The sequence below is a fragment of the Thunnus thynnus genome, chromosome 1 (genome assembly GCF_963924715.1).
Source record: "Thunnus thynnus chromosome 1, fThuThy2.1, whole genome shotgun sequence".
Taxonomy (NCBI): Eukaryota; Metazoa; Chordata; class Actinopteri; order Scombriformes; family Scombridae; genus Thunnus; species Thunnus thynnus.
In genome coordinates, this window is record NC_089517.1 from 40,706,882 (window position 1) to 40,729,285 (window position 22,404).

The window sequence follows — 22,404 nt, forward strand, 5'->3', positions numbered from 1 at the left end:
ACCTCCTCTCTGATGGCCCCCCTCTTAGCCTCTGGGATGCGATAGGGTTGGAACTTTTTTCCCTGGCTCGGTGATTATGTTGTGGATCACATCAGTGCACCCAGGCAGGTCGCAGAACACAGCCTTGATTTGGCTGGTCAGTTCTACCAAGTCTTGTCAGTGGCTGGGGGCCAGCTGAGGGCCCAAGATAGTCAGAAGCTGGGATTTCAGTAGTCAACGATGGTATCAGAATACAGTCAGGGGTATGCCATTTCTTTAGAAGATTGACTGATCACTGATCACATCTCTATCACAGTGAATGAATCAATGTAAATGCAGTAATTGTATGGTTGTAGTCCACTATTTAATGTAACACCAGAAGAAATATTTATCTCCAGTTCTGTAGTTCTATATATCACAACTCATCATTGGTCTGTATGCATATGATTAGATATGATACATGAATGTCGTGCTGCAGTTGTGATTCAAGATTCAAGATTTAGTTTATTGTAATTTTCTTGTGTATTTCTATACACAAAAAATGAAATGCTGTTCCTCCCAGCCCACAGCAGTACAACAACAACAGAAAGAATAAAGATATACTGTTTATCTAAAAATTTGCTTTAAAAAATGATAAAAACATATAAATCCCAAGAGAAAAAGCAAAACAAATCAAACAAAACAAAACAAAAAAAAAAAAACCGAGCAGTTAGCAGCACAGTGCATTAAAGTGCATTTAGAGATAAAAGCACATCTCTCAGTTTGATGTAGACAGCTCTTGCATGCCAACAAGTGACCAGCACTGATGGGGGAGTTATATAATCCATTTTGCTGTCCAGAGAACAAACATTAGGCAGCATGATTGTTGGAACTGCCAGTTTGTATGGGTTAACAGTTAGCCTAACTTGTACTCCTCTGCGCTTGTCCCACTTCCACGTCCTGTCTCACCGCTTGCAATGTTTCCTCTCCAGCGCAGCTCCAGGCAAGGCTGTGGTCTCCTTTGGGTCCACTGGGTGTAGCAGACCAAACACACTCAACTGATTTAGCTCTCCGAGCCAGTTTTCCTCATAGCAAAAGTCTTTATCATGAATGTCCAAAAGAAACTGATAATCATAGACATATTTCCCTTGCACTCCACATGATGACACAGATGTAGCCATAGACATGGACAAAGACACTGCATAGTCAGAACTAGGAGAGGCCACCACAAACATTGGTCGCACCACCATCATACCAGTTCATGGAGAAAGAGAGAGAGAGAATATGACTAACAAGGACCCCTTAATTTATCTTCATGTCTTTACAAAATAACTCTTCTGTTTGCTTCCTCAGTGCAGTTTCTCCTTTGGAATATTGGTAACAGTGGCAAGTAGCAGTTGACAGATAGCTAGCTGTTTTAATTTAAAAAATATATCCATCGATGATATTTCCACTTCTGTTCTCGCTGATTAATGCTGTTAACTCTTCTTTAAAGTCTTTTCTGAAGATTATTTTAAGGTTATTTTGCAAAACGTCCCTATTTTTAGTTCCAAGGTTGAGATGTTTTCAGGAGCCCATCTCTGGTGCAGCCACCCTTTCTCATTCCAGAGAGACAAGTGAAATCCAACACTGAAGTAAAAATCTAAACCTGCTGTTTAGATCTACAGCGGGACACAGTTAACCCCCCAAATCTGAATCTGAATCTGAATCTGAATTGGAGGGAAAGGCTTGAATGAGGGACAGGTGGTACAGCTCATGATGTTCATATTGACTATAGACCCCATAGCGCCCCCAAATGCATGGCCATTTTGGAACAAAGTTTCTTTGACATTCATGAAATTTGGTGGGTTCATTGCATCATTCTCGACATAATATTTTTTCAAAAAATTTTTTGCCCAACAGGAAGTAAGCCATGGATTTTGTGCATCAATTTATATTTTAAGAACACATGTTTGAGGCCTTTAGGATGCACGAAAACTCTTGAAACTTTCTACCTATGTTCAAATTAGTAAGTATTATGCTTAGTATCACAATTGGGCTTGGGCATGGCACATCAGCTTAATTACTTTTAGGATTTTTGAGATGCTAGGGGTGCTCAGAAACTCACAAAACTTTGCAAACGCATCAAAAGTGGTGTAGCTCGATATCTAATATGGGTCTTGGGCATGGGTGTGGCAAAAATGGTTCGAGAGTGTCCCCTAGAAAATCTCAAAGTCAAAGTCCCCACCTTTAAATTTGACATATATGTACAAAATCCAGTCCAACCAGAAGATAGCCATTTTGAATCTACTCTGCATTTTTGTCGCAAAGTGAAGCCATTGACAGGTGTCGTATTTTAATGAACTCCTAGAGATTTAACCTGAGCAACTTCAAATTTGGTAGATTACATCTAAACACCTTTGTGATGCTAAATTGCAAAGCTTTTTAGTTTCATAGAACACCCTTGGCGTGGTGTGCCGGACAATTTTGTCCAAAATGTTGTTGTTGTTGTTTTTTGGGGCATTAAACAGGAAGTTGTTGTAACTCCACATCGTCCAATCTACCCCTAATTTCTCATGTTTGATAAGAGTCCAGGCCTGAACACATCTAGATGTTAATATTTAGTCATAATCATAGTGCCACCTACTGACAAGAAGTCAGCCTTATGTGACAAACATCATCCGATTTACATGAAATTTAGGCTACATGGTTTGGTCTGCAACAGCAACATGATGCAGTGTGTAGGTGTTCTCTAGTACCACATAGTGGACACAAGAAGCAATAGTTACAGACAGGTGACAAAGGAAAAACTGGTACAGGTCTGAATGCTTGACCCCTACAGTGAGGGGATCCGGTGGCTATGTTATGCTGTGGGGGGTGTTTTGCTGGCATGGTGTAGGTTCACTTGTTCCTTTAGAGTGAAGGGTTACTGCAAATCAATACAAAGTTGTTCTGAGTGATCATCTTTATCCTATGATGAAACATTTCTATCGTGATAGGAGTGGTCATTTCCAGGATGACAATGCCACTATCCATAATGCACGAGGGGTCACTGAATGCTTTGATGAGTATGAAAATAATGTGAATCATATGCTATGGCCCTCACAGTCACCAGATTTCAACCCAATTGAAAACCCATGGGAGATTTTGGACCAACACATTAGACAACACTCTCCACCACCATCATCAAAACATCAAATGAGGGAATATCTTTTGGATAAAATGTTAGAATGGTGTTCATCCCTCCAGTGGAGTTCCACAGACTAGTAGAAACATTGCCAAGATGTATTGAAACTGTTCTGGTGGCACATGGTGCCTAACACTTTATGTTGGTTTTTCATTCAATTTGTCACCTGTCTGTATCTCTTACATGCAATATCCAATATTCATGAAAATGTATATCCATGTCAGTTGCCGTCTAGTAAATTTATTGCTACATTAGTATTTCACTTATATAGTATCGTCTACTGGCAATGGGAAGTGAATCCTAAAAGACATATAGTTCATCAAATATATACACAATCTCCAATATGTCATCTTCAGCAACACGTATTATACACAGGAAATAATATTTTATCCATTCACAGACTGTATGATAATCCTGACAATTCAAAGCCGTGTCAACAGACCTCCAATAATGATACCACTGCTGGCGCTCCCTCTGATGCGTGTGAGGTGTGAGGGCCCGTTCATCGCTGTTTGCAGCTTTAATTATTCTTCTTCTCCACAATGAATCACATTTTTTAGGGGCTCATGTGTCAGAAGTGGGGGGAAATTGTATCTTTTATAATGATTAGGCTTGAGTGTGGCCAGCAGGCTTCATAGCGTCCCCAAACACATGGCCATTTTGGAGCAAAGTTTCTTTGATATGCATGAAATTCGGTGGGATCATTGCTCTGATCATTATACCCAGAATTTTGGGGGGGAATTTTTTCGCCTAACAGGAAGTCAGCCATTTTGGATTTTTGCTTCAATTTTCATTTTATGAATACATGTTTGAGGCCTTTAGGATGCAAAAAACCTCACAAAACTTTGCAAGCATGTTCGAACTAGTAAGTATTACGATTTGATATCACAAATGGGCTTGGGTGAGGCACGGCAGCTCTATAGCTCCCCCTAATTACTTTTAGCATTTTTGAGGTGCTAGAAATGCTCAAAAACTCACAAAACTGTGCACATTCACCAGAAGTGGCAAAACTTCACCTCTAATATGAGGCTTGGGCTTGGGCATGACATAATGGCTCAATAGCGTCCCCTACAAAATTTCAAAGTCAAAGCCCCCCACCTTTAAATTTGACGAAAATTAATGAAATTTGGTTGACATATGTATCATGTCCAGACTTTAAAAAAAGCTTCTTGAAGCCATACCCTAAGTCTAACAGGAGGTCTAACAGGAATTTACTTTTCAATTTTTGCTCCATTTTTGTCATTTGCAGGCATTATACTTTGACGAACTCCACCTAGAAAATTAATGAGAGAGACTTCAAACTTGGTTGGCGTCATCTAAGGAGTTTAGCGATGAAAAGTTAACAAGATTTTGAGTTTTCATGGAATGCCCTTGACGTGCCCTGCTGGTCAATTTGCATTTTCGCCATGAAGCAGGAAGTTGTTGTAACTCCACTGAACTTTGTCCAGTCTGCCCTAAATTTCACATGCTTGATAAGAGTCCCAGCCTGAACACAACTACATATCAATATTGCATCATAGTCATACCATCACCTACTGTCAACAGGAAGTCAGCGGTCATTATGGAAAAAAGTTTGATGCTCATAAAATTTGATGGGATCACTGCTCTCATCATCCTGCCCACAATTTTTGTTTTTTATTTTTTTTTCCCATCCAACAAGAAGTCAGCCATTTTGGATTGTGTGCGTCAATTTTCATTTTACGAACACATGTTTCAGGCCTTTTGAATGCGCAAAAACTCATGTAACTTTGCAATCATGTTCAAACTAGTAAGTATTTTGATTTGATATCACAGTTGGTCTTGGCGTTGCACATTGGCTGCAATTAGTGGACACAGGAAGTGATATTTAACTCCTTCATGCAATGTCCAATAAGAGGCCGGCCTGAAGACATCTACATGCCCACAATAAAAGCCCTTCGACTGTGATGTACCCCGACGTGCAGGAAGGTGCGAGGGCCCGATCATTGCTGCTTGCAGCTTTAATTTGACCTTGGATTTGAGAATAAACAAATGAATTATCCGAAGTGTTTCATTAAATAATCATGTAGTGTAAAACAATAATTGCAACTGTTGTTTGTGAAACTCACTTCATGTCACTGTATTACAGGTATCGCTTATCTGGGTGGCGTCTGCAGTGCCAAGAGGAAGTGTGTGTTAGCAGAGGATAATGGACTCAATTTGGCCTTCACCATCGCTCACGAGCTAGGACACAAGTAGGTTTCAGTTCAGACACTGCATGAGTTTTATAGAGGTGTATTTTGACCCATACATATTATACTGTTGCTCAATTGTTGATGTTGTTGTGAGAAAGTGTGCTAATGGTGTACAAGTGCAGGGACCAGACTTCAGCGTCCATTTGGATAAGTCTGGATGACACAATAGCAGGGGTCATGTTAGAGACTGTGGGCCCTATCTTCCTTAAATAGTGCACAGGCGCAGATGCAGATCTTGATTCCTGGTGCATGGCCCATGTGTGTGACAAACAAATTTTTAGCAATTTTCTTGACCATCAGCCTTGGTGCTCAAAGTGGAGGAGAGACTGAATACATTATTAATGGGAGAAATTCAGAATCAACAGGTAGAGTTGGTGTGAGCTTCATTAATGACCAATCACATGAGCTCCTCTCATTCCTTCTAAACGCAGCAACAGGTCGAATGGGGGAGACATGCTGAGTGAGAGAGAGAAGTTCACCTCTGTGAAGCACCTGAAGTCCCAAAATATACATTCAGGACACCCCAAATATTTATAAACATCAATCCAAATATGCTGACAATGGTAGAATGAAAATAAAGCTGATCTCATGTGTGCTGCAGCTGTTGGCATACTGGTGCTGCTGCTTATTTTGTGTACACAATTAATATAGGATAATTAATACATATAGACTATGCAGCTCTGCTCCTCCTTGGCTTATTTGAAAATCCTCATTCATGCTTTAAATATATACAATATCCTTAAATAAAAACAAATACAAAATGGGGTTTGGAAATTTGTTTGGTGGAAAACTGCATAAAGACTTGGTTGCCCCAGTGCTGGCTTCGTGCTGGTAGGAAAATAGAGCCCTGTCTGATGTGGAGTTCACTTCAGACCCTGTCACACCTTCAGCACTTCCACTGAACTATGGACCTATTGCTATGTGAGCAGTGTGGAGTGAAGGTGGAACACCTTGGAGTGGCTGTATTCAGAGTATCTAAATTCAAAGACAAAGAGTTTCACTCAAGAATAACAAGTGAGCTGTATTTGGATACACAGTGAAGTGCTTTGGTGGAGAAGTTTTTGGTGTCTTTTCTCCACAAACAGTCAGTAGATGAGTTCCCTAACCAATGTTTGCTGTGACGATGAACACTGGCTGTGCAGGTTACTTAAGTCAGACTGACTTCCAAACTTACCAGGAACCCCAGTTTCTGGGTTTATGGGTGAGAATCAGCATCTGTTTTGGTGAATCTGAATGTTTTAAATTGAAGAATGAAAAAAATGAAGAGATGGCAGGAAGTGGCCATTACATATGTAGTCTGAGCTATTTTCTGTAGTGTATTCTTTTTTTAGCAATAGTCAGGTTAAAAAACAAACTGTAACAGAGAAATTTAGAAGTCTTTTCAAACATTAGTAGTAGTACTATTGTTTGTATCTAAGGAATACAGCGGTGGAGAAAGGTACCAACCCTGGGAGCTGCAGTAATGATTGTGAGTGGTTAATGGTTGATGATTGATGATTAGATGCACTAGAAAGGCTGAAAAGTAAGTGGACCTTGAGTAAAGATTATGTTGTCACATATACTGATCCCAACGTCAAGAATGAACTTCATTGTTCAAATATACAGTGATGAGTAAAATCCTCAATTAGAGATGGGCAATGAAGACATATCTCTCTTATTTTAGTCTCATTTGGCCGATATGAACACTTTCTTTATTAGCATGGCGCCATGGAGAAAAGTATCACACAGACCATCAGGTCAGGGTGACATCTCTTCTGACTGAAGGCACTTTTATACTGTACAACAACAACAATGATGGTGTAAGTTTGTTGCATGTCACACAGTGCGAGATGGCTCTAATAAAATCTTATGTGTATTAAGGAGAACACGTGTTTTTCCCCTAAACATTATTCAAAAATGGCACTTAGGAAATATCCCGTCAGCCAGTGTATGTTGTGTCATTTCATGTAGTAATCTGATTGGTTGTTTTGTAGACGTGGGTCATAGCAACAGTCAAACTGTGAGAGTTGGGTCCTTGACATTGTCAGAATTGTACCAAGATTGTCTTTGGTCGATCTAGGTACACCATTTTGGATTGAAAACCAAAGATTTTGCCACACTTTTCTCATTGTTGTCAACTTTTGTGTCAGACAGCCCAAAGTCTACTTTCACATCAAAGCCCTGTACTGGGAAACCTTGGAAGTGGCTCCAAGTTCTTATCAGTAAGTTAATGCTCACATACAGAAACTAAGGAGAAGGTACACATACAGTGCTGCTTGAAAGTTTGTGAACCCTTTAGAATTTTCTGTATTTCTGCATAAATATGACCTAAAAAGTGATCAGATATTTACACAAGTCCTAAAACTAGATAAAGGGAGCCCAATTAAACAAATGAGACAAAAAAAAAAATCTTTTTTTCATTTATTTATTAAGGAAAATTATCCAATCTTACATATTTGTGGGAGGCAAAAGTATGTGAACCCTTGCTTTCAGTAACTGGTGTGACCCCCTTTTACAGCAATAACTTCAACCAAACGTTTCCGGTAACTGTTCTTGGAAGAATTTTAGCCCGTTTGTCCTTACAGAATGGTCTCAACTCAGGGATGTTGGTGGGCTTGTCAACATGAACTACATGCTTCAGGTCCTTCCACAGCATTTCTTTAGGATTAAGATCAGGAATTTGACTCGGCCGTTCCAAAACATTATCTTTCTTCTGCTTTAACCGTTCTTTGGTAGAACGACTTGTGTGTTTAGGGTCATTGTCTTACTGCATGACTCACTTTCTGTTGAGCTTCAGTTCACAGACGGATATCTTGACATTTTCCTGTAGAATTGGCTGGCAGAACTCAGAACTCATAGCTCCATCAATGATTGCAAGCTGTCCTGGTTCAGAGGCAGCAAAGCAGCCCAAACCATGGTACTACCACCACGTTTCACAGATGGGTTAAGGTTCTTATGCTGGAATGCAGTGTTTGCTCATTACCAAACATAACGCTTCTCATTCAAGCCAAAAAATTCACTTTTGGTCTCATCTATTCACAGAACATCGTTCTAATCACTTTCTAGCTTATCCACGTGGTCTTGAGCGAACGGTAGATGGCAGCAATGTTCTTTTTGGAGAGTAGTGGGTTTCTCCTTGCAACTCTGCCATGCACACCATTGATGTTCAATGTTCTCCTGATGGTGGACTCATTAAAGAGGGCCTATTATGCTCTATTTTTTTTTCTGGACTCCACTAAAGTAGCTCTGTATGATTCAAAGTTCAAAAAACTCCTTATCCTTTACTGGCCCTTCATGCAGCCCCTCAATATACACAGTTGCTCTTACACTCCATTTTAGCTCCTGTCTTTTTAAGGCCCCCCCCTCCGTATCAGACTTGTGTAACTTTACTGTCATTGCAAACCAAACATTTCCTGCTTTACTGCTTCAAATTACGTATCTGATATGTGCACGTAGCAGATGTCCATATAAAGAAATCTGTCTAGAACTGACGTCAGCTCGGGCAGAAAGTAGAAAAAACCGTTGCAAATTTAGCTTCAGAGCAGCCTGAAGCTGCTGCTTTTTGCTCACAGGGATTACAGCTACATACGTTTACCTTGTTATATGACACGTCGGCCACTTTTAACATGAATATCCAATATTGTGACATTATATAAATGTCTGAAAATAAGGAAAAGCATAATACCTCCCCTTTAACATCGACTGTAGCCACTGCAAGAGAGACCTTTAGTTTCCTAGACGTTACCCTGGGGTCCGTTGTGGCCTCCAGGACTATTACGTGCCTACTCTTGGTGTGATCTTTGTTGTTCAGCTGCTCCTGGGGAGGGTAACAATGGTGTTGAATGTCCTCCATTTGTACACGGTCTGCCTGACAGTCGACTGGTAGAGTCCAAACTCTTTCGAAATGGTTTTGTAACCTTTTCCAGCCTGGTGAGTATCAGCAACTCTTCTTCTAAGATCCTCAGAAATATCCTTTGTTTGAGTCATACACTTCCACAAACCAGTGTTGTGAAGCTCAGAGTTTGACAGTGAAGACCCAGATTTCTCTTCTTTAAATAAGGTAGGGCCTCCCAGAATCACACGTGATTGTCATCTCATTGATTGAAACAACTGACTGTAATTTCCCCTTCAAATGAATTGATAATCCTAGGGGTTCACATACTTTTGCCACGCACAAATATGTAACATTGGATCATTTTCCTCAATAAATAAATGAACAAGTGTAAGTTTTTGGTCTCATTTGTTTATCTGATGTCTCTTTATCTAGTTTTAGGACTTGAATGGAAATCTGATCACGTTTTAGGTCATATTTATGCAGAAATAGAGCAAATTCTAAAGGGTTCACAAACTTTCAAGCAGCACTGTATATTCTTTCCATACCCTCTAAAGCACATTTTATAAATCTTTAATCTAAATATTATATAAGGAAAGCATATAGACATATCAACACGGGTAAATTTTCACACATACAGGATACTGTATACTTAAGAAATGGTAAAATATGGGTTCTGGACTTGGAGTGAGGGCAAAAAACTGACTGGACATCCATGTGAGCCAAGCTCAGCTGATCACTTCACTTGTGGCAATAAAATGTATGTTAAAGCTGAAAACCTCTCTTTGCAGTCTGCACATAAAGCCCTCATTCAATCAATCAATCAATCAATCTTTATTTATATAGCGCCATATCACAACAGAAGTCATCTCAAGGCACTTTTCACATAGAGCAGGTCAAGACCGTACTCTTTAATTTACAGAGACCCAACAGTTCCCCCATGAGCAAGCACTTGGCGACAGTGGTAAGGAAAAACTCCCCTTTAACGGGTAGAAACCTCAAGCAGACCCCGGCTCTTGGTGGGCGGCCATCTGCTTTGACCGGTTGGGTTGAGAGAGAGAAAGAGAGAGGGAAAGGGGGAGGGGGGACAGAAGAAAAACAATGACAACAACAAACAACAACAAGCACAAGCAGCAACAGCCAGGGAAGGATGCCATCAGGACTGTGAAGGACCGCGAAGGTTCGGCCCGGGAGTCAGGTTTTTCTGTGAGATGAGAAAGCACAAAAAACTCCGGGGAAGAAGCAAAGTTAGTGACATGCATTGATGTTACATGAATGCATACAGATGGAGAGGAGGAGGAGGAGAGAGGAGCTCAGTGCATCATGGGAAGTCCCCCAGTAGTCTAGGCCTATAGCAGCATAACTAAGGGCTGATCCAAGGCGAGCCTGGTCGGCCCTAACTATAAGCTTTATCAAAAAGGAAAGTTTTAAGCCTACTCTTAAACATAGAGAGGGTGTCTGCACCCCGGACTGAATCCGGTAGATGGTTCCATAGAAGAGGAGCCTGATAGCTGAAGGCTCTGCCTCCCATTCTACTTTTAAAGACTGTAGGGACCACCAGTAAGCCTGCATACTGGGAGCGCAGTGTTCTAGTGGGATAATACGGTATTATGAGCTCTTCAAGATATGATGGTGCCTGACCATTAAGGGCTTTGTAAGTTAGGAGAAGGATTTTAAATTCTATTCTAGATTTTACAGGAAGCCAATGTAGTGAAGCTAAAATGGGAGAAATGTGGTCTCTTTTTCTAGTTTTAGTCAATACACGTGCAGCTGCGTTCTGGACCAGCTGGAGAGTCTTTAGAGACTTGTTAGGGCAGCCTGATAATAAGGAATTGCAATAATCCAGCCTAGAAGTAACAAATGCGTGAACTAGTTTTTCTGCATCTTTTAGGGACAGGATGTGCCTGATTTTTGTGATATTATGTAAGTGAAAAAAGGCAGTCCTTGAAATTTGATTTATGTGGGAGTTAAAGGACATATCCTGATCAAAGATAACTCCCAGATTCCTTACGGTGGTGCTGAAGGCCAGGGTAATGCCATCCAGAGCAGCTTTATCATTAGATAATGTGTTTCTAAGGTGTTTAGGGCCAAGCACAATAACTTCATTGAGAGCCCAGTTACACAGAACGAATGCCAAGCTCACCTGGAAATCATGCCAACATGTATCAATCTTTGTAGCAGCTTTGTGGCTGTGCCAGACCCACTAGGAGTTATCACAGCTTTGCTCTAGCCTCGGGGAGCAGGAAAGGTAACAATCTTGTACACCCTGTGTCTGACTGCCCATGTACATGTACATTATGGAAGTAGTGTTACATGAGTATACACACTGCCACTTCCACACACACACCCACCCACACACACACACACACACACACACACAGAAGGAATTATTGTCTAGTGTGTCAAGTAGCTATTAAGCACTAGGGTGCTTGTATAATCAGGCTGGCAATATATGGAGTATATGGAGTTTTAAATGGGACTATGTTTCAGAGGCACAACACTAGATTGTATGGGATGAAAATACACATTTATACACACACTACACTATACTATATATACATGTATAGATAAACACATCTTATCAGGTGCAATCACAAAGTTATGGCTAATAAGTACTAAACACAAAGTACAACTGAGGCTGACAGGAATGTCATTTTTTGTCATTATTTTTTGTAGGTATTTGGGTATTAACCAGAGTATTGCACAAATTTAAATTTTGGATAATGGAGCCAGATGAAAAGTCAAACGATTATTACAGTTCATCCTGAAATGACATGAGTGTCTTTACCAAATTTCATGGCAATCTATCTAGTATTTGTCAAGACATTTTACTCTTAACCATAAATGTCAACTTCATGGTGGCGCTAGCGACGAGCTCAGGGGATTGCCAAAGTCAGTAGGATTCATTCTCTGGGGGACATGAATGTCTTTATAAGATTTCACTCATTCAGCAATCCATTATATAGTTGTTGAGATATTTCAGTGTTGGACCAATGTGGCAGACAAACCAACAGACTCACAGGGGGCAGCTGTGGCTCAGGAGGTAGAGCAGGTCATCCACTAATCGAAAGACTGGCGGCTTTATCCCTTCTCCAAGCTGCATGTTGAAGTGTCCTTGGGCAAGATACAGAGCCCCAAATTATAAGTGTATGTGAATGCACTAGATTCTCCTCCTGATAAGCAGGTTGGCACCTTGCATGGTAGCCCCTGCCATCAGTGTAAGAATATGTGTGTGAATGGGTGAATGTTGCCTTGCAATGAAGTGCTTTGAGTGGTCGGAAGACTAGAAAGGCACTATATAAGTGCAGTCCATTTACCATTCCATTTATACTGCTATTCCTTGAGCCATGCTGCTAGCATGGCTAAGAACAGAAACACAATGCTTACTAGGGACACAAAACACCTGTCTTCTCTAATACCAGTGACACACATTATTCCTTGTGGATTTGAATAGCCTGAGGCAGTGTGGACGTCACTGGTACAGTCCTGTATAGTCTGAGTGCAGGGAGGTCTGGATGTGTGGATTCTGTTTAAGGTTGCTTTCACACTTCTTCTGTTCAGTTGCAGACTTTTAGTTCTGGTGTTTCATGCTCACACTGACTTATAATGAACCAAGAGGTGTAAAAAGTTATACAGACTGACATAACTCTTTTATGTGCACGGTTTGGGTGATGTTATCCTGCCTGTCATCCTCATCAGTGCTATATGGGAAATCAAAGTCATGCAGAACTTTACTGTACCTGATGTGATTACTTATGGTGTCACAAAGAAAAAATTCACCAAGAAATAATTGATAATGAGCATTATCAGTCCAGACTACATTTGGACCTCATATGTCATAAATAATGAACAAGTAGAAACAGGATGAAAAAGAGTAATTTTGTAGTGTTATATTACTTTGGGGATAGTGGTTGCTATGTTTCACTCATATTTTAAAGAGGAACTGATAAAATACACAACACATCTGATCCCTTCACAACCGTGCATACGTTACCATGGTTATCATATAATATGAAAACAAACTTCACATACATCATTCTGTACAGTGAAGCTGAAACTTTCAAATTAAGGGCGTTTTTACACCTGCGCTTTTTTTCAACATATTACGTTGTATTTGGCCAGTGGACCTTCTGTAGGACCATCTTCATGTGTTTAAGTCCCCCCCACCCCCAAGAAATCCCTGGGACACATTTTTCCATTGCTTGTTTCTTTCATAATACACCGGATAAATATGGACCAAACCATATTCCATGTCAGGTGCAGAGACAGGAGCAAATCAATGTCGTCTGGAGATCAACAAGTACAGCTGTAGCAGCTCCTCTTCTTCTTCTTTGGGCTTTATTGCGGTTACCAACCAGCTTATAGGTGCATTCAAAGTTTTCTCTGAACTACCAGAATGTATCCCTCTGCCACAGGTCAGTGAGGAGCTTCAGAAACAAAAAGGAATTTTGTACTAAACATACTGTAACTTTGGAATATAGTGACTCGATTTAGCTAACTGAGATTGATGAAGCTTCATTTTAGTGTCAGCTGAACTTTGGAAAGCATATTTGGACAGAATGACGGCTGTGGATTTTGGCCCTCATTTCTTACAGTGTAGTCGCTGTTGTAGAAATACTGAGCGATGGTCAGCACCTCAGTGGAGAAAGTGCACACAAGCCTTTGATGTAATGCGGAAAATGTTTATTGAAAACACTTGGCCAAGCAGAGAACTGAAACAGTAAACATCAAGGTGTTGTTCTACACTCTTCACTAGTTTCTAAACAAGGAACTGCACTTTACCCATGTTAGTTCAGGTCATGTTGCATGGAACCCAGGTCACCGTCAGCACATTCTGGTTTCAATGTCAGATTATGCCAATGGAATCTACGCATTCACCTATCTGTGTTGTCTAGGAAGGCCCCCTCCGACCTTGGTAACCATGGCAACGCCAATTTACCCTTTATCAAAGAGGCTTTCGCTTCCCCAAACAGCACAATCCGAGTCTCAAGGAGAGGAGAGAATGTCTCCTTCTACTTAAGAATTATAGTGTGACCTCGAGGCCCATGATTGACCCAGTGTAACCCAATTTGTATCCCCTAAAGATGGAAAATTCCATAACAGTCACGTTCCAATAAAATAGTGTCAGGGTCAGTGACTAGGACTCATTTCCACCTACATATTGATATGTCAGTTCTGTATTAAGACAGACTTGAAAAGACCCAAACCTATCCCAGTTGGACAGCTGGACACTGATCTATTCCCTCTGCTTTGAAGGCAGTGAACTCTCCTCTGCAGTGGATGTGGACGAGTATGAGTCCTAAAATGTAATTTTTTATAGCTTTCATTTCAACCAATGGAAAACTGTCTGCACTTGTAATTTATTAGTTTCTGAGTCTGTGCCTGGAGTTCAGACTAGGCTGTTGTTGTTTTTCATTTGCAAATGTAGGTCATGGTTTTTGGAGGAAACGCACACACACTAACTGTTTCCAAGTGAAGTCCTCCCTGTTTGAACACACACACTCCTTCCTCTATCACTCTCTCTATGTCTCTCACACAGCCATGCATTTAGTGTGCATATGCACGTTGGGTAAGAGATGCTTCCTGTCAGAGCTTCCCTCAGGCTCTGAATCTCCTCTATCAATATGTTGCAGGTGTGTTACTGTTAGATGTATTGCTGGTTGGAGAGAATTCACTACACTCTTCTGCTTTTATATTGTGTTGTAAGTGTCTGTAGTGAGCTGTGGGTTTACAGTTTTTCTTGGTTGCTCTGGCACAATTCTCAAATGAAAATCAGGATTTTCAAAACACTGTTTTGAATTATCTAGTTCCAAATCTCTCACAACGGTACACGCATTTCTTGCTGCTTTCACATTGAATTTAAATGTTAAAGGGTAACTACACTGTTCTGGCTCTGCCAGTTATTCAATGTTTTTTGATGACTGCTGCTGGTCACTTACCATAGTGCCATGTTTGAGCATTCACTTCCTAGCTTCTGTGTGACAGGAAGTTAGTCTGAGTAACCTGAAAATGGCATGTGTGCTCCAGTGAAGCTGATGTGTGTAATCCTTCGCCATCCTTCTTTCATAGCCCTTGAGAAGGCATTACCTGTGAGTTTATCTTTATCTGTATCTTTGATATGAGCACATTCTTTTGACCAGATTTATGATAACGATGTCTGCTGGATATGATAGGCAGCTGGATATGAAGATTTAACTAGCTTTAGTTTCATACATGTGTTGTAGCATCTATGTATGTTGCCAGGTATTATAAGGATACAGTACCATTATATTGATTAATCCTCAATGTAATGGCATTGCTCATATTGTAATGTTTCTGCATTCATATTTGATATACATAATGCATTCAGTCACTTAATTTAGCTAGCCTTTGTGAGTTTGTGTATACAATATAGCCTAGACAGATGGGCTACATTACATAAATACTCTAGTACTTACCTTGTTTAATACTTGCCTGGTGTATATCCATGCTTATGTAATAATGATGTGATGTAAGTGATACTTACCAGTACTACTGTTATTTTTCAGTTTCACACTGCTCATGTAAGTAAAGCATCACAACATCACGTTGTGGTCCTGGGAGTTACTGTATGGTATAATATATATAATGGGTTTTTTTCCAATAATACATATATTGTGTGTAAAAACTTCATTTTCTGCTCAAAATTAGCTGATTTGTGTCCATTATGACCCGGAGCTGTGGTGCAGATGACGTATATAAAAGTTGACAATTTTCCTCAGTTGGAGATGGTGGGTTGGGTGGATGGAGTCTATAACCCAACAGTGGATTTTGCCACAGGACACTGCTGTTCATTTCCTGTTTCCAACCACGAGTCCCATTTTTCAAGCATGAGTTGGGACAATTTGTAAAAACCCTAACTACGATCGTCCCCTATCCTTCACCCCATGGTTATTATTGTGGCCATGATGATGAAGGGCGCCTGACTTTAAAGAAGTAATATCTTTAACTAGGGCTGCAACTAACAATTATTTTCATTATTGATTAATTGATTAGTTGTTTGGTCTATAAAATGTTAGAAAATGATGAAAAATGTTGATCAGTTTCCCTTGTTTCTCTTGTTTACTGTCATAGAGAGAAGAAACCAGAAAATATTCACATTTAAGAAGCTGGAACCAATTTGAACAGTTTTTCTTAAAAATGACTCAGAATGATTAATTGATTATAAGAATAATTGGCAATTAATTTAATTGTTCAATTCAATTCAGTTTTATTTATATGGTGCCAAATCACAACAAAAGTCATCTCATGGCACATTTCACATAGAGTAGGTCAAGACCATACTCTTTAATTTACAACAAGACCCAACAATTCCCCCATGAGCAGCACTTGGTGACATCAGTAAGGAAAAACTCCCCTTTAACAGGAAGAAACCTCAAGCAGAACTAGGCTCTAGGTGGGCGGCCATCTGCTTTGAGTGGTTGGTTTGAGAGAGAAAGAAAGAGAAGGGGGAGACACAGAGAAGCAGAACAACAACAGCAATAACAACAACAACAACAATAGATACATGACTAGCAACAACAAACAGCAGCAACAGCTGAAGAAGGACATCCCATGGCCACGGGCAAGAGCCTGGCTTCCTGCGGATGAGAAAGCACAAAGAATTCCAGGGAAGAAGTCAAGCTAGTAATATGCAGTAATGGTATATGAATACACACAGATGGAGAGGAGGAGGAGGAGGAGAGAGGAGCTCAGTGCATCATGGGAAGTCGCCCGGCAGTCTAGGCCTATAGCAGCATACTAAGGGCTGGTCCAAGGCGAGCTTGGTCGGCCCTAACTATAAGCTTTATTAAAGAGGAAAGGTGTAAGCCCACTCTTAAACATAGAGAGGGTGTCTGCCCCCCGGACTAAACCTGAAGATGGTTCCACAGGAGAGGAGCCTGATAGCTGAAGGCTCTGCTTCCCATTCTACTTTTAAAGACTGTAGGAACCACCAGTAAGCTGCATTCTGGGAGCACAGTGTTCTAGTGGGATAATACGGTACTATGAGCTCTTTATGAGTTATGATGGTGCCTGACCATTAAGAGCTTTGTAAGTTAGGAGAAGGATTTTAAATTCAATTCTGGATTTTACAGGAAACCAATGTAGCGAAGCTAAAATGGGAGAAATGTGATCTCTTTTTCTAGTTTTAGTCAGTACACGTGCAGCTGCATTCTGGACCAGCTGGAGAGTCTTTAGAGACTTGTTAGAGCAGCCTGATAATAAGGAATTGCAATAATCCAGCCTAGAAGTAACAAATGCGTGGACTAGTTTTTCTGAATCTTTTTGGGACAGGATGTTCCTGATTTTTGCAATATTATGTAAGTGAAAAAAGTCAGTCCTTGAAATTTGTTTTATGTGAGAGTTAAAGGACATATCCTGATCAAAGATAACTCCCAGATTCCTTACGGTGGAGCTGGAGGCCAGGGTAATGCCATCCAGAGTAGCTGTGACGGGGCGCCGGTGAACGCTCCGTCATGCCCTAACTGGCATGCGTTTCTCTCTCTCTTGGCCAGAGACAGAGCGCCGGTGCCGGGAGCGCACAGCGCACCCACTGTTCCTGCGGAGCCATGCTCCGGTTAAAACTGTTTCTTGCAGGCCCGCACTTGTGTCCCGCAGTCCTGCACTTCCACAAACTTTTCCCCTATGTCAGAACTCTTTTCTTCACGCTAGGCGTTCGAGGGTGCAGACTCGGCGCTGACGCAACACACACACATACACACTTACCTGCTGCCGCTGCCTCTGGTTGCCTCTGGGCATGGGCCAAACTGAGGCACTTCCTGGACACACCATGAATAGCGCTTGGTGGCACGCTTAAGAGGGTCATGTGACCGTGGACCATACCATTAACATTGAATGGACTGATATTTTATGATTTATTCTGGTTTGGGGGTATTTGGCCATAGCTGTATGGAGGGCGATTAGTGCCATTTTTCCTTTATGCGAAGTGTATCATTGATTTCTGAATTTATGTTTGTTGTGTTGCTAAATTTGACCGTAGGACGCTATAATTTGTTAATTGGTTTGCCCGGGGGAGAGGCTAAGAGTATATAAGGGGAGCTCTGCTCATTTAGGGATGTTGGGTTTTTGGTTCTTGGCCGAGTAGCAATGTGGGTGACGAGCTGCCAGTGTGACACCTGTCTTGTAAATACTTTTTTTTGTTATTGGTTTTTTTCCACCTCTGCACTGTAAATATTTTTGCCACTCTTGTTTGGAAACTTGGTGTGAATGAAAAATCACCCCACTGAAGTTTTCTCGTCGTCTGAGCCATCATTGGTACCTCCTTGAAAGCGAACCCGCGACACTAGATAATGTGTTTCTAAGGTGTAGGGCCAAACACAATAACTTCAGTTTTATCTGAGTTTAGTAGCAGAAAATTGCAGGTCATCCAGGTCTTTATGTCCTTAAGGCATGCTTGGAGTTTAGGTAATTGTTTGGTCTCATCTGGCTTCATTGATACATATATTTAGGTATCTGCATCGCAGTGAATATTGATGGAGTATTTCCAAATAATATTACCTAAAGGAAGCATATACAAGGTGAATAATATTGGTCCAAGTACAGAACCTTGTGGAACTCCGTGTCTAACTTTTGCCTTCATGGAGGATTCATCATTAACATGTACAAACTGAAATCAGTCTGATAAATAGGACTTAAACCAGCTTAATGCAGTTTCTTTAATGCCAATTAAATGTTCCAATCTCTCAAGTTTCCATTGGCCATGCTGCCTACTCAGAGCCCACAGTAGACTGTAACAGTAGTCAGAAACAACTGAAGTTGTGACAAGATGTTGGCGAAGACTATTTCAAGATAAACATCATATACAGAGTGAAATAGTAAGTAGCAAGCTCCAATATGAATTTGTGGCAAATGATGGTCTATGTAGCGAGTTATCAAGTTGTTACTCATTTGTTACTTGCTTAACGTTCGCTGACTCAAGGTTTAAGTGAGGAAAAGACAAGAGGATAGGCCATATAACACTAACGTTATACGGTGGAAACAGTTACAGTGATTAACCGCTTATATGGATCAAAAAGCTCAGGACAGAATCATTCCTATACAATTACTGTTTAAATAATTCACTTATAGTAATCAATAGTCTGCTTACAATGTTCATTTTGGGTCTTTTCATACATGAAAACGTGGAGGAAATAAATGAAATTACGGTAACTCTATTTTCATTTTTTACCTTACTCCCATGATACACATATGACATTGTAATTAGCGGCTGTGGCACCATTATCAGGGGTGTGGAGGTGCAGGGTGTGGGTGTTTATTTGTAACCACTGTGAAACAATCAGAATATAATGTTTTCTTCCTCTCATTCACTGGCTTTCACACTACCACTGCTCGCTCTCACACTCATCCACTCTATAGCTCACTTGACTACTGCTACTCTCTCTCTCTCTCTCTCTCATCTGAAAATGAGTCAGGAAGGCGTCAGCAGGGAAACAAGCGTTTGAAACAGCTGTACTGTATTTTGAAACAGCTACAGTTAATAGCGAAGCTTCGATTTCATTATTTTTTTATTCATATAATAAATATACAAATGTCAATCAGATGGTAATCTGCATGAGAAATAAAGAAAAAGAAAAAAAATCAGTTATAATAATCATCAGCTTACAGTGATTAATTTGACCCAGATGGACATGATCACTATAAGCGGTTTCCACTGTACCGACTAGCTGACGAGCCAGCCAGCCAAAGTGTGAAGAGCAACAGAGATAGAAATAATGTTATTGACAGCTCTTTACATACTTTGCATATATATGCATCTTAAGTATTTGGTTTCATAACAATCATGTCAGTAGGCATAGACTGTTGTTTATAATCAGTTAATGTCAGTGAAAAGGTCACATTGTGTTGATCATAACGCAATATATATATAAAAAAGGCGGCTGCTCCACCGAAGGCCAGTCAGGTGAGAAGATTTTGCCAGTTCAGACAAATACAAATTTAAACTGGCTGATCAATCATTAAGCCTTGTGTTCTTGTCAATCTGAGTTTAATAAAATAACGTGTTACTGAAAACAGGCGAGGAGAGGGAGAGGAGGAAGATGAGGAGACTGACAGGGCTGAAGGAGCAGGTCTGATGGAGGTTAGTGATCAAGAAGAAAGTGAGTGGGAGTTGTTTTAACTTTCAGTTAAAATCAATACTGAACTTATGACATAGGCCTATTATTCATACTAGGCATAAACTAGCCTAAATGATTTTATGACATTTTTAGTTTTAGAGGTTCACATTTCAAACATCAGTCTGTGTATGAATAACATACTTAGGACCTGCAACTTATCTAAGAGAGAGTAGATAGCATTCCTTGACTTCAATACCTTTGCTTGATCTGTGCCTGTTGTAAAGTCATATTAGATCTGTGCCTATTACAAAGAGAAGAGACAGATCTGTTGTGTTGATTTTATACCTATTGCTACTCTAAAAAATCATGACAAACAGACATTTTGGGGCTATTTAAAAAAAAAGCTCCTTCCAACCCCCACTGGTAAAGGCTTAGCCCCCCCAAACATAAATCTCTAGTGACGCCCCTGTTGACTACTAATCAATTAATCAACTAACTGTTGCATCTCTAAATTTGACTCACAAGTAGTTTTTGTGCCTAAACCTAACCAGACCTTAACCACAGTGTATTTGGTTGTTTAATTTGGAGGACTTCTTGTCCTAATCACAAAACATGACCTGGAACACTAAAATGGTATGGTGGGTAGTGCTGCATGTCCAGCAGATGTTTCCGTTGGCTGCAGTGAGTGCCTTCTTCTCCAGTCCTCTGTTGCATTTTTTAAATATGCTGGGAGGGAGGGAGCTAGCAAAAATTGAGTGTGTATTACCCTTTGAAGTATAATTATCTTCATTTGATGTAGTGAAAAAAAATGAATTTCACTGCTGTCCTATATTACTGTCAGATGTGTTCATCAATATGCTCACTGTGTAAATTTTACGCATGCAAAATATTCAAGTTAAAGTCTATGTAACATCTGCTGAGCAGCAGCAACAGCATCCTCAGCTTCCACAAGTGATAATTACAGGATACTACTAGATGTTTGTACTTGCCTGTTTGTACTTTCAGATATCAGCCTTATTTTACTGTTTCTTGATCGCTGTCAGCCTTAAGGCCATATTCAGACCAGATCAGGCATTGCGGCTCACCGCTGAAGGGTTGAGTGGAAGTGTGTGGGGGTGTGGACATGTTTATCTGTGTTCTAGAACGTAACCGCTGTGAAACAATCAGAAAATAACGTTTTAGTGATCTGATTCAATGGCTTTCTCGCTACCAGCGCCCCCTCTCTTCATTCATTCTCCAGCTTGCTCGACCACAGCTGCTCTCTCTCACTCTCTTGCTGGTGCACTCAGCTCTCTCTGTCCTTTCCTCATCTTTTTTAAAATGAGTCGAGAAGCTGACAGAAAAGTCTAACTTTACTTTTGACGTTATCAAACAAAGAGAAATATCCTCCTGTCCTCCTAGTAACGTCTTTGTACTCTCTCATGGCAGAGTTTACAGCTCTGACCATTCTGATCTCTGGCTGTGATTGGCCACCGCAGCCTTCAGCGGCAGTGACGTCAAGTTCATTTCTCCAAAAGTTGACTCTGGCCCCGACTTCCAGCCAGTGCGGTGCTGCTATTGTCTCGCCAATATGTAACTATATTGTTATCAACAGAACTAAGACATATACCAGCAGCTATTGAATTTTCGTGTTGTCTGAAGATGATGTGGATTATAACGTAAATCAGTCTAATGCTAGCTGTTAGCAACTACATATTAGCACACAGCTGCTGTAGGTTAAGATATTGACATCACAGAAATAAGATGAGCTGGATGCACAGAGAGGTCTGTCACAACCAGAGTTTACACTAGACTTTTTTTGATGGCCAGTATAGCTGTTAATATTCCAGAATTCTGGCTGTACAGAACAACTTATGGACATATGTATTTAAATAGTGTTGTAAATGTAAAATTGAGATTATTGAATGCTAGCCCGCTAGTCCACTAGGTGGCACTGTGATATTGCGGTAGTGGCCAGTTGAGAGCTAGGCACATAGACGAAGAAACCAATTAGTGCTGAGCAATGTAAATGTTGTAACCCAGCTGCACACTTCCTTTGCCAGGAAATAAAACTCCTTCCTGTTCAACGCAAAGCCTCCCATAAGTTACTACCGTAGCCATATAATAGCCTATATGTAAACAGAATAAAACATAAAAACACAAACGCTATGATCCAATAAATGTATTTTAGTCAGCAGAATGAAC

General features: G+C 40.5%; 1 protein-coding gene across 6 annotated transcripts in view; it reads left to right on the forward strand.

Annotated features, from left to right (window-relative positions):
- adamts17 (ADAM metallopeptidase with thrombospondin type 1 motif, 17) overlaps positions 1-22,404 on the forward strand; it is a 417,430-nt gene that overhangs the window by 213,050 nt on the left and 181,976 nt on the right. For all 6 annotated transcript variants that reach the window (XM_067598186.1, XM_067598185.1, XM_067598187.1 and 3 more), the window contains exon 8: positions 5,232-5,337. In XM_067598186.1, the coding sequence (XP_067454287.1) occupies positions 5,232-5,337 (106 nt within the window). The remainder of the gene's footprint in view (positions 1-5,231; positions 5,338-22,404) is intronic.